Genomic DNA, 13,447 nt, shown 5'->3' with positions numbered 1-13,447 from the left:
GGAAACAGCCCAAGCAAAGGCAGGGAAGCCAGGAAGCAGGGGGTTCTGGGGCCAGTAGGAGCCCCAGTTGAAAGGGTGGGAGAGAACCAGAGGGAAAGCAGGTGGCAGCTGGGTCAGGGGCAGGACTGGAATGCCAGGCTGAGGAGTCTGGGCCACGTTGGGGAGTCCCTGGGGGCTGAATCAGGGAAGTGACACACAGAGAACGGGGGGTCCTGAGGCCCCAAGGGGGTAGCGCCTTGTCCAAGTCACACAGCAGCAGTGGCAGAGGGGGGATCTGAACCCATTCTTGCCTCCCAGGCCTGACACTCAGGGGACCGCAGGGTCACCTGGTGCCCATGCCTCTGGAATGGAGCCTGGATGATGGAGATGGTGGGCTAGTAGCCACCAGCCAGGGGTGGGACAGTGCCCCTGGGGGGAGGCAGGCAGTGTGGCAGAGGAGGGAGGGGGCTGCAAGAGTGAAGGACACTTTCTCCCAGATGTCACCCCGCACAGCCACATCTCAGGATTGGAGGGTCAGCAGGCAGGAACTGCAGGTTGGCGACCGGCTCCCTGTAGCTGGGCTCTGGAGCTGGTACCAATTCTACCACCTGCCTTCCAGCCCCGGCTTCGGCCAGCCTCCGTGCCTGTCCTCCGTGGAGCTCCTTCCTGCCTTCCTTCCCTTTCTTCCTCTCCCCCCACTTAACAGATTGCGGCAGCAAGATGGCACAAATTTATGGCTCAACTCACCAAAAATAACAAGAGATTTATCAAAGGCAGTTTGCGTGAAATTAACAGGCGTCTGTACCCTCTTGTCAAACGCACTCAGCTCTGAGGCGGGCCCAGGCCCTCCGCTCCCAGCCTCATGGCTCTTCCAGTACCAACCCAGCTCCACCCCACTTGGCCTTGTGTTGATCCTACCTGGGACGCCCCAGAGAAGCCGAGCACAGCTCCCCTACCTCAGTGCCTGGCAGAGGGGCTGGGATGAGGATCTCACCTGTTCACCACCATCCCACCAATCTTGTCCTCAAGCTGGCAGCTCCATGTGCCAGCCAGTTCTCCTGCAGCTGGTACGTGTCCAACTGGCCCAGTGGGAAGGAGGTGAAGGGAAGCATGGAGGCGAGGCCAAGGGCTTGGCCAAGGTGGTGCTGCCACCAGGCACAGAGTGCTCCAGGCCCTATGATGCCACTGGCCCTCAGATGCCCCCTGCCGCATGGAACAAACTGAGTCGTGTGCCCATCATCTCTTGCCCCAGAGAGGGTGGGCAGAAGGTAAAAGGTGGCAAAGAGGAAGAATCTCTTGCCTGCCAAGGGAGAGGAAGGGGCCGTGCCAGCCCAACTCTGGGCACCAGTGTGCCCTGTGAGCCAACGGCTGACGCCACTTCCCCACCACCCCTGCCCCCCACAACTCCCTACAAGAGCCCTCCCTGCAGGCCAACCCATGGAGCAGCCTGGCAATATGCCAAGCAGGACAAGGGGCATGAGCTGGGAGCCCAGGGCTCCCTACTCAGAGAAGATACCAGGCTTCACACCCAGGGACAACCAGGGTCTAATCTCCACCCATCCTCAGTCCCAGAGGCCTCTGCAGAGGCTCTGATGATGGTGGGAACGATGGTGCCCTTCCCATCACGAGCCCACTCTGACCCCTAAAGACACCCCGGCTACCAACCAACTCCCGCTTCCGACTTCAGCCAAGCCCAGCTGGCTGCTCCTGGCTCTGTGCTCCACCTGGCAGCCTGCCCAGATGGTGCCCACCCAGGAGGGCAGAGCCTCACTCCATCCACTGTGGACCACTGGGCTGATGGACCGCAGAGAAAACCAGACAAAAGAACCCGCCCTCTGCCGAGCACAATGGGGGAGGCCCCCACAGAGTGACAGGCAGTGGCGGCCAGGCAGGAACAGCCATAAACCTCCTGATATACGCCTGGCGCTCTCCGCCGATGTTCCACAAAGAAGCAAAATTCAATTTCTTCCTGCAGGCACTAAATCCCAGGCCAGCCTCCAGGGCCCGTAGCCTGCCCAGGGCCTGGCTGTCACTCGGATGGCTTCATCGACTGCTGTGAGCGGCCAAGCTGGCCTAGGGGAGAGGCCAGAACAAGGCCACTGGGCACTTGCCATGGATGGGTGTGATGCCAGATGTCTCATGAGGGAGGCTGAGAAGCCTCTTCCCCAAAGCCTTGGGAGAGGATACTGTCATGATAAACACCTCCCCTAATTAAACCAGGGCTATCTCCCCGTTTTACAGACAAAACAACTGATGCCAGAAAAAAGGATCTACTCAATGTAACAAAGACAGTTCCCAACTTTCGGGTTCTGTCTCCAAAGCAGGCATGGGAACAGATCATCCCCCTCCAGTACTCCTAGCAGCCTTCACACGAGAGCCCCTGTGTTCTTTAAAAGCTCTCAGCCAGATCCAGATGCCCCTCTGACCCACCCCTGCGTGACAACCTCACAATGGTAGGCGAGCACCTGGTATCCCAAATGGGGAAACTGAGGCCCAGAGAGGGGCGGGAACTCCCTGTTAGTACCAGAGCTGGAAACCAGATCCCAAATCTGCCTCCCTCCCAGCCCGACGTCCTGGGCCCCCTGGCCAGTCCCTGGCCCAGCCCTGTTCAGCAGACACTTAGGACCCGGCCAAGGATCTTGGGGCCTTGAAGCTGCAGGAAGGAGGGTCGGCAGAAGGTGGCCGTGGCTGAGGGAGCTGGGTGGGAGCAGAAGCAGGCAGGACTCAAGGGCTTGAAGAGCTTTTGCCCAGTCAGCAGGAAGCTCTAGCAGCTGGCGGCCTTGGTCCCATAAGACATGGGCCCAGAGCGGGGGAGACAGGGGACGCTGGGAGCTGAGCCAGGCCAGCCCTCCAAGGCAGCCTCGAAGCTCAGGCCTCTTCACCCAGGCACATTCTTCTGTGCCTTCCTCTGCCCTGACCCTGGGGCCACAGCCAAAAACCACTGACCCGTGTGGGCAGGAAGATGTCCCTGCACCCTGCCTACTCCAGCCTCCAGGCACACTTGTCAACTTGCAGCGCCAGCGCCTGCCGCCGTCATTCCCAGCTTTGGGCCTGTATATACGCTGCTCCCTCTGCCTGGAAATGCCCTCCACTCCTCTGGCTTGGCTTGCTTCCACTTGTCCTTCTGATCTCTGTTCCTGTATCACTTCCTTCAGGAAGCCTTCCCTGACTGCCCAGGTAGGGGGTCCCTCCCGGGGTTTATCACACTGCATTGTCTATGGGGGTCTATGCCCCCATTCATCCACCCAGACTGCAAACTCTTCAAGAGGGAGGTCTGACCCCAATCCACTTTGGTGACCCCAACACCGGGACAAGGCTGGACCCAGTGGAGACACTGGTGAACAACCACATGAGTGGCCCAGTATCCACCAAGATGGGCACCATCAGCCCTCCAGACACACCCACCTCACCTGGGCCCTGCTCAGACTCACCATATCTCATCTCTGTGGTGAACAGGTCATTGCTGCTCCCCGAATGCAAATCGGCCTCGGCAGGTGGGGCTGGGCCCCCAGGCACCAGAGCATTGGACAGGGTGTGGGCAGCAGGAGGACCCGGAGGCGTGGTGGTAGCGGGGCTGGCCCCTGTCTCACCAGGGCAGCTGCAGCCCGGCTGGGCAAAGCCACAGGCCCTGCCAGCAGCACGGCCGCACTCCTCGCTCCAGCGACACAGGACGCCGCAGGTGAACTGGCTGGAGTTATTGTTGTTGATTAGCAAGACCTCGACAAAGCGGAAGGCCAGGGCTGCGGGCGCCAGCAGGCGCGGGGCCTCCGAGGGCTCGGCTGACAGGCAGAGCTGCACGAAGTTCTTGTCGAAGTGCAGGAAGGTGAAGGGGCCCGAACCGCCGCACAGCTCCAACCCTGCGGCCTCCTCCTCCTCCTCTGGCCGCCCCAACTCCGCCCGGGCCTCCGCCTCGTCGGGGCTGGGCCGCAGGCAGGTAAAGTTGACCAGGTAGTGGTCCAGGGGCAGCAGGCGGGGGGCAAAGTGGGCGCACACCTGCTCCTGGCGGTTGAAGCGCAGGTAGAGGGAGTACTTGGTCGGGTCCGGGTTCTCCAGGGTCCAGGAGCAGCCCGAGGCGATGGTAGGAAAGAGGTCCTGCAGTGAGAAGGCCCCGTAGAGCACGCCCGAGGCCAGGGCAGAGCAGGCGCTGGGGGCGGGGTCGAAGGCGGCGGCCAGGCGCAGGGACAGAATCACAGATAGTAAGAGGGGACAGGCTGGGGTCATCCTATGTCCCTTGCCCTGTGGAGAGAGACAGTGGTGAGTGGCCCCAGGCGCAGCCAGCATGGGCTCTGAATCTCCTGTGGCTAGCTGCAGGTCGTGGGCCTTGCGGTGAAGACTATGTTCTTTTAAGTCACCCAGGTCCACTTATGTGATCTTAGACAAGGGACTTGACGTCTCTGAGCCCCTTACTTGAGAAATGAAGGCCCTGAGGAGCGCGTCTGCAATCTCGTAAACCCTTAAGAAACATGAGTTGTGACTATTATTCCGTGGTTCCTCCATCGGTCCCATCAACCACCAGCATCTCGGCCTGACGTTCAGATCCGGCCCCGGCCCCACCACGCAACTTGTACCCTCCAGAACTGCTGCTCTCAGCCGCAATGTGTCGTGATCAGCTGTGAGGCGTGGCACACATAATCCAGAGGTAATTGTCGAAGTAGCGATGTTTGACAACGATTTGCTTTTTTATAAATCACAGCAATTCAAGGTTATTCCCAGAACAATGTCATTCTCACTCACTTGCTTTACTGAGTGGGAGAGAAAGGGGAGGAGTTACCGCTGGTGTGCTGGGGACTGAGCACAGCCTGAGCCATGCCCATGGGAGGGCATCGCAAGTGTGAACGTCATGACTATCGCTGCTGTGGATTTCCTGCTGGAAACAAGGGGGAGAGGCATCTGCAAAATGGGTGCAGTTGTTCCCCTCTAACCCCTCTTCCCCTCCCACCATGGTGTTATCCTCCAAGGCCTGGCGCAGGGCCTGCTACCCCCGGGGAGGCCACCAAGCCATTTCCCTCCTCTTAGCTCCCACAGCCCTTTCCTGAAAGTTTGCGTCACCCAGTCATGACCACTAGCCCTTGCTATGTCGCCAGGGCTAGCTCACTCATCTCATGAGTCTTCAAGCTCCTAGGAGTGGAGACCAGCGTCCGTTGATTTCTAACTGCCCCCAAAGCACTAAGCTGAGCTCCCAGCAGCTGTGCATGTACTCCAGGTGTGGAAGGGCAACCAGGACCCAAGTTGACAGACACACAAAGCAGTCACGCCAGAGTGGACAAGGGATGGGGGTGGGGGGGGAGCTGCAGGTGCCTCGCACCTACCAGGCCAGGGCAGAGCCACTGCCCACAGCCTCCGCCCCAGCTGTCCAGGTAGTGGAGGGTAGTGCCCAGGCTCAGCCCCGCTTCCAGCCCTGCCCCCAGGCGGGGTCCACGCTCCCTCCCTCCTCCACGCCCAAAGCATAGCTCACAGCACTGGATGGGCCCCCAGAGCCTGGTTGTTCCGCATTAGAGGAGAAAAGATGAGGCTCTGAGAAGGGAGGCAATCTGCTCAAGATCACCTCAGAGAAGCCAGGCTGGGACTGGAGTCCAGGACCTGAGGCCCCAGCCCGGGCTCTCCCGCATCCACCCATAGCTTCCTGCTCTGTCCCCTTCTCTGCTCCTCACGCTCTGGGAACTGAATCCCAAACGTAGGATAATTCACAGGGTGTGGCTAGATAGAGCCAGGACACAGCTGCTCCCCAGGGACAGGTTTTCCCATGGCTGTTCAGGAGTCTAAAGAGTGGTCAGAGGTGGGGGGTGGGGGGGGGGTGGGAAAGGAATGAGAATCCCAGAATTCCAATTCCTGTGCAGCACCCAGGGAACTCCTCGCTGGCCCAGATCCCACGTGCTGCCACTCTGAGCCAGGCCCAAGCCCCAAGCGCAAACGCACATTTGCCCCTCCTGAGCCACAGGGGGGTGGGGAGGCAGGCTCTGGGCAGGCGCATTTACAAGGAAGGAGCCACACCACCCTCCTCCAAAGACCTGCCTGGAGTTTTTCAGCAGAAGCCAGTATAGGCTGTGTCTCCTCTGACCCGCACAGAGCTGGAAAAGGGACCAGACCCCTGGCCTTCCCACCCCACATCATGACGGTGCCAGACCGTTCAGCCTGCCCAGCCTGCTGCAGCACCAGCAAAGCCAGTGGCTCATGATGAGTGACATCCGATCCCCCCGCTGCCCCCAATTATTTCTAAGCAGGCTGCAAAATTCAGGCCATGGCTGTAGCTCAGTGGAGGCGAGGTGGGGCCTCATTATAACTGGCCTTGTCTCCCCCACTTAGAGCAGGGCAGGGAATCTCCACGCACAAACACACCGACACCCCTGTGCCCTGCAGACATGCACACAAAAGCATGGATGCAGACACGTGTGTAGCCAGGCATTCTGCCTGTGGAGAGATACACATGCACACAGACATGCACAGAGATCGGAGTAAACCACAGATGAGTGAACTCAATGCACACGAGGTGCGCACACTCACATGTACAAGGCTGTCAAGAGCCAGACACTCATACACACGTGCAGAGATGCAAATATACTCTCTAGTGTAAACACACAGGTATTTGGGTGTTTGAAGCTCAGCATATGACAGCTAAGCATCAGGCAGGATCTGATCTGCTGCTCCTTCCTTGGTGCTCCTGAAACTGAGGGCTCGGGCCCCCAGCCCCATCTCCTGGGCCTCCCCTGCTCCCTAGTCCGTAGCTCCAACCCATCAAGAAGCACTAGGTGCATATCCCGCAGAGCCACAGCCTGGCTTCTCCAGAACTGAGCCACCCCCAAACCCTGCCCAAGCCCCGTCCTCCACTCAGTCTCCTTCAGACACCTCCCCTCACATCAGTTCTGGAATTACACCCTGGGTGTATGTGACTCTCACTGTTCCTGCTGTGACATAAGACCTTCTAGGGGCCCCTTTTTTATATCAGTCTCCATCCACAAGAAAAGGCAAGGAGCCCAATTCCAAGCTGAGTCAGAGACCGCCTCCCCTGGGAAGGGACCTAGAAGGATCCTGGCCTCACAGGCAGCTCAGGTGGTTATGAGCCATGATTAGCCTCCCTGAGCCTGAGTTTCCCCCTCTGTGGAGTAGGGACATGATCCCTGCCCTCAGGACTGCATAAACCTTCTCATTCAGCCTCCTGGTGAGTTCCTAGCACAGAGCCTGCCCCGGGGAGAGCGCTCACACCATCCTTTCCCCTTCCCCCTCCCTCTTCTCAGAACCTCACAGGCTCTCCTGTTTCCTGCTGAAGTTGAGGTCGGTACCTCTGAAGGCTCTTTGGGTTAAACCTCAGAGTAGCTTTGCCACCTGCAAGCCCAGGAAGACCACAGACCCTTCCACGCACAGAGCTAGACAGAAGGGGTATGGAGGTCACCTCCGAGCAAGAACTTCCTGGGTCAGGAGGCTGATGGAAAGGATAATCAGTAGGCCACCTCCCTCAGGACCTCTCTGGGAAGAGATGGGTGAGGAGCTCAGTCTCAGTCTCAGGATCCCCCTCCTCCAGCCACAGGCCCCCTTCACCGCATGCCCCCCTGCGCCCCTCAAACCTGAGACTCCCACCCTCTCTCCAAACACATTCATGCCCCTTTCCTCCCAGATCCCGCAGGCCTGGGCTTCCCTTCTGCACCAGTGAGGGATTCCGAGGCTTTCCAGCAGCTGGAAGGGCCAAAACAAGACTGGGGTGGGAGGAGGCATAGGACGTAGTGCGGCGGGGAGGGGCACCTCAGGGCAAGGGCTGGGTCTCCGGGATCCCTGGGATCGACCCCTAGCCTCCCGCTAGCTGAGAGCAGGGGCGCCGCGCGGCGGGAGCCGGGAGCCCTGGCCGCGGTCGGGGGAGGGGCGGTGGGTGGGGGAGGGGGCGCGTCGGTGCGCACATCCGTCGCGTTTATCCACCTGGCAGCCCCAATTCGCCTGCCCGTCACTCACCCTCCGCCTCCCGGGCGCTCGCAGCGCGGCGGAGCCCAGACCGACACGCGGGCGGGGACCCCCGGGCCTCGAGGTCCCCTGCCCTTGCATCGGCCGGGGACGGGGTCCTCAAGCACCCCTCTCCCGGAGCTCTGCCACCCAGGAAGGCACACACCCTCCATCCAGCCTTGGTAGCTGGTGGGCCGGACCGAGGGGAGGGGGCGAACCTCCCCAGTGCAGCCCCTCCCTCTCCGGCTGGCAGAGTGTCTCTCCGTCTGGCGAGGGGGGCAGGGGCCTCCGACACACCACTAGGATGCGGGCCCCCCAGCCCCCCGCGGGGAGGGGGGGCGGTGCCGTGCGCGCGGGCGGCGGGGGAGGGGTCGGTGACTCAGCCGCCCTCCGCCCGCCTCCCCGGAACTTTGCAGCAGCTGGAGCCGCCGTTGCTACAGGAACCGAAAGCTTTTGTTCCCCAATGTCAGGGCTGCCCTGGCAGGCGGGAGGCTGGGAGGCTACCACTCCCCGGTGAGACCCAGGCCCAGCCACACTGCCCAGAGGGCTTCCAGGCCAGCAGAACGTCACGAATTCGAGGCTCCTCTCTCCCCCTTGCCCGCCAAAGCCAGGTTTCTTCAAACTCTTGGGGCCCTCTGGCCAGGTCGCCGCCTAACTCTGACCCGGAGCGCTAACTGCCCTGGAAAGTTCCTGCTGGCATCTCTCCTCATGGGGGTAGGTAGAGGTGCTTCTGTGCCCCATGTGCTCCTCTGTGACTGATTTCCCACGTGGGCTGCCCCCCCCCAAGAAGCAGCCTACCTTTGGGGACCTTGACTTGGTTCCTCCACTTCCCCAGCTTCTACACTTGAACCATTCCCTCAGAGGCCTTGGCCTTTCACTCATGCCCCTCTGATCCCGGAGGAATCTAGTGGGGTGTTGAAGGATGGGTGAGGGAGGGGGGAGACTAACGGTCACAGGCTCCCTGGACCCATTCTGGACCTGAAGCTATTCTCTGGCTTTATTATCTTGGAGGTTGGAGTGATGTCACTAGAACTTGTTCTGCATTTCTACTCTGGGATTAGGAGTGGAGTGGAGAGGGGCCTGACCTTGGCCTTGAAGAGAAACAGCCCAACACACCTATCATTGTTGAGCATTACTGGGTGCCAGACACTCTATACAAACAACCTAATATCATTTCTCCCAGCAACTATATGAGGCAGTTATCACTGACCCATTTTATGGAGGGCCAGTTGAGGCTCAGAAAGGTTATATAGCTCGCCTAGGTCACACAGCTTTTGAACCCAGGTCATCCAACAAAAAGCTGAGTTCCTAACTACTCAGCTCCATTACCTGGGGGTTAGGGGGGAGGGAAGAGGGCAGAGACTAGCTGAGACCTCACTGTGGGTTACAGAAATGCCTACTGCACACACCCACCCCAGGCTGGACCTCTTTCCTTCTGAAGAGTGATGGGGGAGGGAGAGAGAAAATGGGAGGAGAAGGAGAAGAGAAGGCAGAGAAGGGAAGAAGAGGGGGGAAATCTGTCAATCTTGGTCCGGAGAAGACCCTCCCTCATGCCCCCCTCCCCCACAAACCAGGGCATGCCCTGCAGAGTCCATACTGACCCTCACCCCTGTGGCAGCTCATGGGATGCTCCCCAGGTCCCTGCTCTGTCTCAGGGCCAAGTGGACTCCCCCACTTCCTAATCCATGCCCAAGCCAGACAGAGCCCACCTCTGCCCCACCACCTAGTGGGTACTGCCATGGGGTAGACAAATAGAGGCTTCCTGGGGACACCTGCCCAAGCCCAAACAAGCCCAACCAGAGCACCTCAAATCCAGGGGCCAGTCCTGCTGGTCTGTGCCCTGAATTGCTGCTGGGATAAGCCCTCCACCCCACCCCACACCTCATCCCCGGAGCATAAGGCCAGACAACCAGGGCTGTTCCGGCACGGCTAGCAAGAGAGGGCACCGGGCCTCGCCCACCCGCCTCCTCTCCCCAGGGACTTCCCAGCGCCCCGCAGCCACCACTGCTGCTCGGGCTGCGGAAATCTAGGGTTGCCCGCGGGAGGAAAAGGGGAAGGTGGGTCCAGGGCTGCGGGCAGGGGGCGCCAGAGGACGCCCAGGGGCCCGGCCGGCAGCTGGCGAGGCGGGCAGGCGGGCAGCATCTCTTGGCCCGGGAGCCCCTCCCCCCGAGGGCACCAGACCCTTCGCCAGCTCTGCACTGGCCGTGGCGCGGAGGACTTCCCTCGGACCGAGCTGACTGCGGGAGTGGCCGCCAACTTCACGGCCTACAACCCGCCCTCCCCCACCCCCGCATCATGCCAGCCCCCGGGGCTGCGGGAGGGTGCGTTTGGTGCCCAGCTCTATGCCCTGGGGGTGGGAGGAGAGGGATGGGGGATGGACAGAGATACTCCGACCAAAGATGGACAAGAGAGGCAGGGATGCGAGGCCAGTCGAGTTCCCAGGCTGGAGAGGAGGGGGCTCAGAGCAGACATGGGGAGCACGGCCCCAAGTCCAGGCTGAGGGGGAGGGGACTTGCAGCAGAGACTGACGAGGGATAGCGGGACTCCGGGTAGATATGGGGGAGGGGGCGATCAGGACAGAAATAAGAGGGGAAGCATGGTTGGGTTACTGGCGCTGGGAAAGGCAGTAACTATAGGCAGGCATGGATGGGGACAGGAAGGACTCTGTGCAGAGATAAAGTGGAGGGGAGGAGCAGGGTCCGGCTCCAGACGAGGAGGGGAATTAAGGGGGGAGACACAGGCGAGCTGCAGGTTGGAGACAGGGGCTCTAATCAAGGGTGGGGGGTGCACCCCTGGATCCAGGCTTAGATAGGGAGAGACTCGAGACAGCGATGGGGGTAGGTGTGGGTAAGGACTGGCGGCGGGGGCGAGGGGTTTTGGCAGAGATGGGTAAGGAGGAGGGGGACAGAAAAGGGACTCACCAGAGATGAAGGGGACCTCGGCCCCAGGCTTGTTAGTTCCCAGAGAGACGAGAGTGGGTAAATAGATGCTGAACGAACTCAGTTGGGGCGGGGGAGAATTCAGCAGAGGTGGGTTGGGGGAGCGCCCCCAGTCCGGGCCGGTGCGGAAATCGGGACCGCGACAGGAGGGCTCGGTGCGGGGCCGGGTCGGGGTCTGGGGCCGAGCACTCACCTGGACGCCGTCAGAAGCAGGAGCGGGGGCCGGCGCTGGCGGAGGCGGCCACGGGGCGCAAGTTTGCCATCCCTATGGCGGGGGCTTGGCGGGGCGCGGGGCAGCTCGCTGCAGCCGCGCGGAGGGCCGAGGCTCCCGCTCCGCGGAGCGGCGGGTGCAGAAAAGGCGCCGCGGAGCAGCGCGGGGCGGGCGGGCGCCGGGCCGGGCGAGGGCTCCTGCCGCCGCCTCCTCGCCACGCCGCCCCCCACCCCCCCGCTCCCCACTCCCCCGCCCAGAGCACCGCCCGCGCTGCGCGCCGCGTCCTATTCGCGGGCGGCGGCCGCAGCCCCGGGCTCTGCAAACCGGCGCCGCATCCTCCTCGGTCTCCGAGAGCCGCTGCCGCTGCCGCCGCCGAACCGGGTTCCTCCGGCCGCTCCGGCCGGTTCCCGCAGCGCGCGCGGGGCCGAGTGACGGCCGAGATGGGACGCGGCGCCTGCGCCGGCCGGGCCCGGGAGGAGGCGCGCGCCGGGCCGGGCGCGAGGAGCCGCCGGAGAAGGGGCGGGGGGGTGGGGGCGACGCGCGCCGCCTCCTGTTAAAGGGGGAACAGCTCCAGCCGAGCCAAGCGCACCCTCCCCCTCCCCGCCCTGGGCCCCAGGCGCCGGCGCGGGAGAAGCCCCGGGTAAGACCCCGCCCCGCCCTCGGCCTCCTGGACCGCAGGCTGAGGCGATCCGCGACACCCCTCCAGCGATATCCCAGGCGTAAGGCATCTCGCGCAGCCAGGGTCTCGGGGCCCTGAGGGCTGAAACATTTGCCCCCCTCCCCCATGTGCACTGCAAATTGCATATCCCTGTGCATGCAGGTGCCAGTCGTGTGAGCTGAACTTTGCGTATGCTTATGCATACAGGTGCCCTAGGCGTGCACTGCAATGTTGCCTGACTGTGCATGCAACTGCCTCACACATGCACAGTCCTTTAACTTGTGTTCAGGTCCTGAATGCATGTTGCTTGTTCCTGCGGGTAGGGATGCTATATATGTGCAAGCTTACAAGTGCCACACGTGTGCTGAATGCTGTGCGTCACTTGTATGTAGGAACCACATATGTACACTGCAGTGTGGTATGTTTGGTGCATACTCTGGTGTCAGCTCGGCAATGTTGCATGTCCCTAGGCACGGGTATGCTACACGTGTGCAGCGTGTTACATGTTTTCCTGAGCGCCTGTCTATTCCCTCAAGTGCCTTTCCCTGTGCCAGGGGCGCCCCCATGTTGCATATGTTTGTGTAGAGGCAGCAGAAACCTACAGACCCGCCCCCTCCCCATCCCGGCAGTGCGCCCAGGAACAGTTGGGTGGGGCCAGAGCCCACATGGTAAAGGCGGTACTCAGGGAGATGCCCATGGCTCAGGACCCTGGTCCGGTGGTTTGTGGCCTGGGCAGGTTGCCACCGGGAAGGTGGGCAGACCAGGGACACACCACTTCCGCCAAAGACAAGTAGGTTAATCCCACGGCTCTGGTCAGAGGAGTAGCCAGCAGGGGGCAGCTTTGCAATGAGGGTGGGACGGTTTCAGGGACTCTACTTTTTGAAGGTTCTCTGGCCAGGAAGGGGCCAAACCTAGAGAGCAAGGAAGTCCCCAGTCCACCCAATCCCAACCCCACCTCTCCACTGAAGCCCCTTGAGTTGTGCCTCCCGGGAGATGGAGCAGGATAAGACCACCTCTCCCCAGGGGCAGTACCAGAGAAAAAGCCCCCATTCCCTCCCTCCGTCTCTCACCTCTCCAGCAGTCTCAGTGACATTTGTTGTGAGTGATTGTGAGAGATTACCCACTTTAATGGAAGGAGGTAATAAGGAGTGATGAAGGAGTCTCACCCATCACCTTCAGGGAATTTATGAGGCTGGATGAGGCAGGGAGGAGGGCTGGCACTTTTCCTTTCCCAGCAGGAGCCCAAGGAGGCCTGTGCCTTGGGCGGAGCACTGGCAGGCAGGGCTCCTGGGTTCTTGCTGGGCACCCTCAGGCACACCCCGGGTCTCGGGGTTCGGAGGTTCAGCTGCTGCTGGGAAAGCCAAGCCAGGCGAGCCTTGCTGTCTGCATGGTGTGTTGAGAGCCACCCCAAGGGCAGTGGGAGATCCCAGGCCTCCTTACTCGGGCGCTGGGAGGGGCAGTGGGGTTGCTGGGGTTGAGGTCCTAAGGAGGTGGGCAAAGGTGAGGAGAGTGGTCAGGACATGGGATACCCACAAGGATGTAAGGACAGGCCCTCAGAAGTCTCCAGGACCCTGTCCTTCACAGCTCCAGCCCCTTCCACTCCTACAGGGAGTCTGCCTTCCTCTGTATGAATATTCATGACATTAGCATACTAGAGACCCAGAGCCCAGAGAAACCCGGGCAGGTCTCTTGCAGATGTGATGCAGCTGGATCCCTGAGGCTTTCCCCCTCCCC

The 13,447-nt window shown here is 61.3% G+C and overlaps 1 protein-coding gene across 16 annotated transcripts in view; it reads right to left on the bottom strand.

Annotated features, from left to right (window-relative positions):
* The window catches only part of ADGRB2 (adhesion G protein-coupled receptor B2), a 36,152-nt gene extending 24,940 nt beyond the window's left edge, over positions 1-11,212 (bottom strand). For 9 of the 16 annotated variants that reach the window (XM_027109326.1, XM_027109329.1, XM_027109327.1 and 6 more), the window contains exons 1-2: positions 7,918-8,022; positions 3,411-4,215 (exon numbers count right to left, since the gene is read on the bottom strand). In XM_027109326.1, the coding sequence (XP_026965127.1) occupies positions 3,411-4,215; positions 7,918-8,007 (895 nt within the window). In that variant the 5' untranslated portion in view covers positions 8,008-8,022. Of the gene's footprint in view, positions 1-3,410; positions 4,216-7,917; positions 8,025-11,037 lie in introns of those variants that run through there. The other 7 variants (XR_003433351.1, XR_003433349.1, XR_003433350.1 and 4 more) reach the window with 4 other exon arrangements.
* Between the last annotated feature and the right edge of the window lie 2,235 nt (positions 11,213-13,447).

Source organism: Aethalodelphis obliquidens, unplaced genomic scaffold (assembly GCF_003676395.1).
Source record: "Aethalodelphis obliquidens isolate GAN/ISIS:26980383/991018 unplaced genomic scaffold, ASM367639v1 scaffold9, whole genome shotgun sequence".
NCBI lineage: Eukaryota > Metazoa > Chordata > Mammalia > Artiodactyla > Delphinidae > Aethalodelphis > Aethalodelphis obliquidens.
This window is presented reverse-complemented; position numbering and strand designations above follow the sequence as displayed.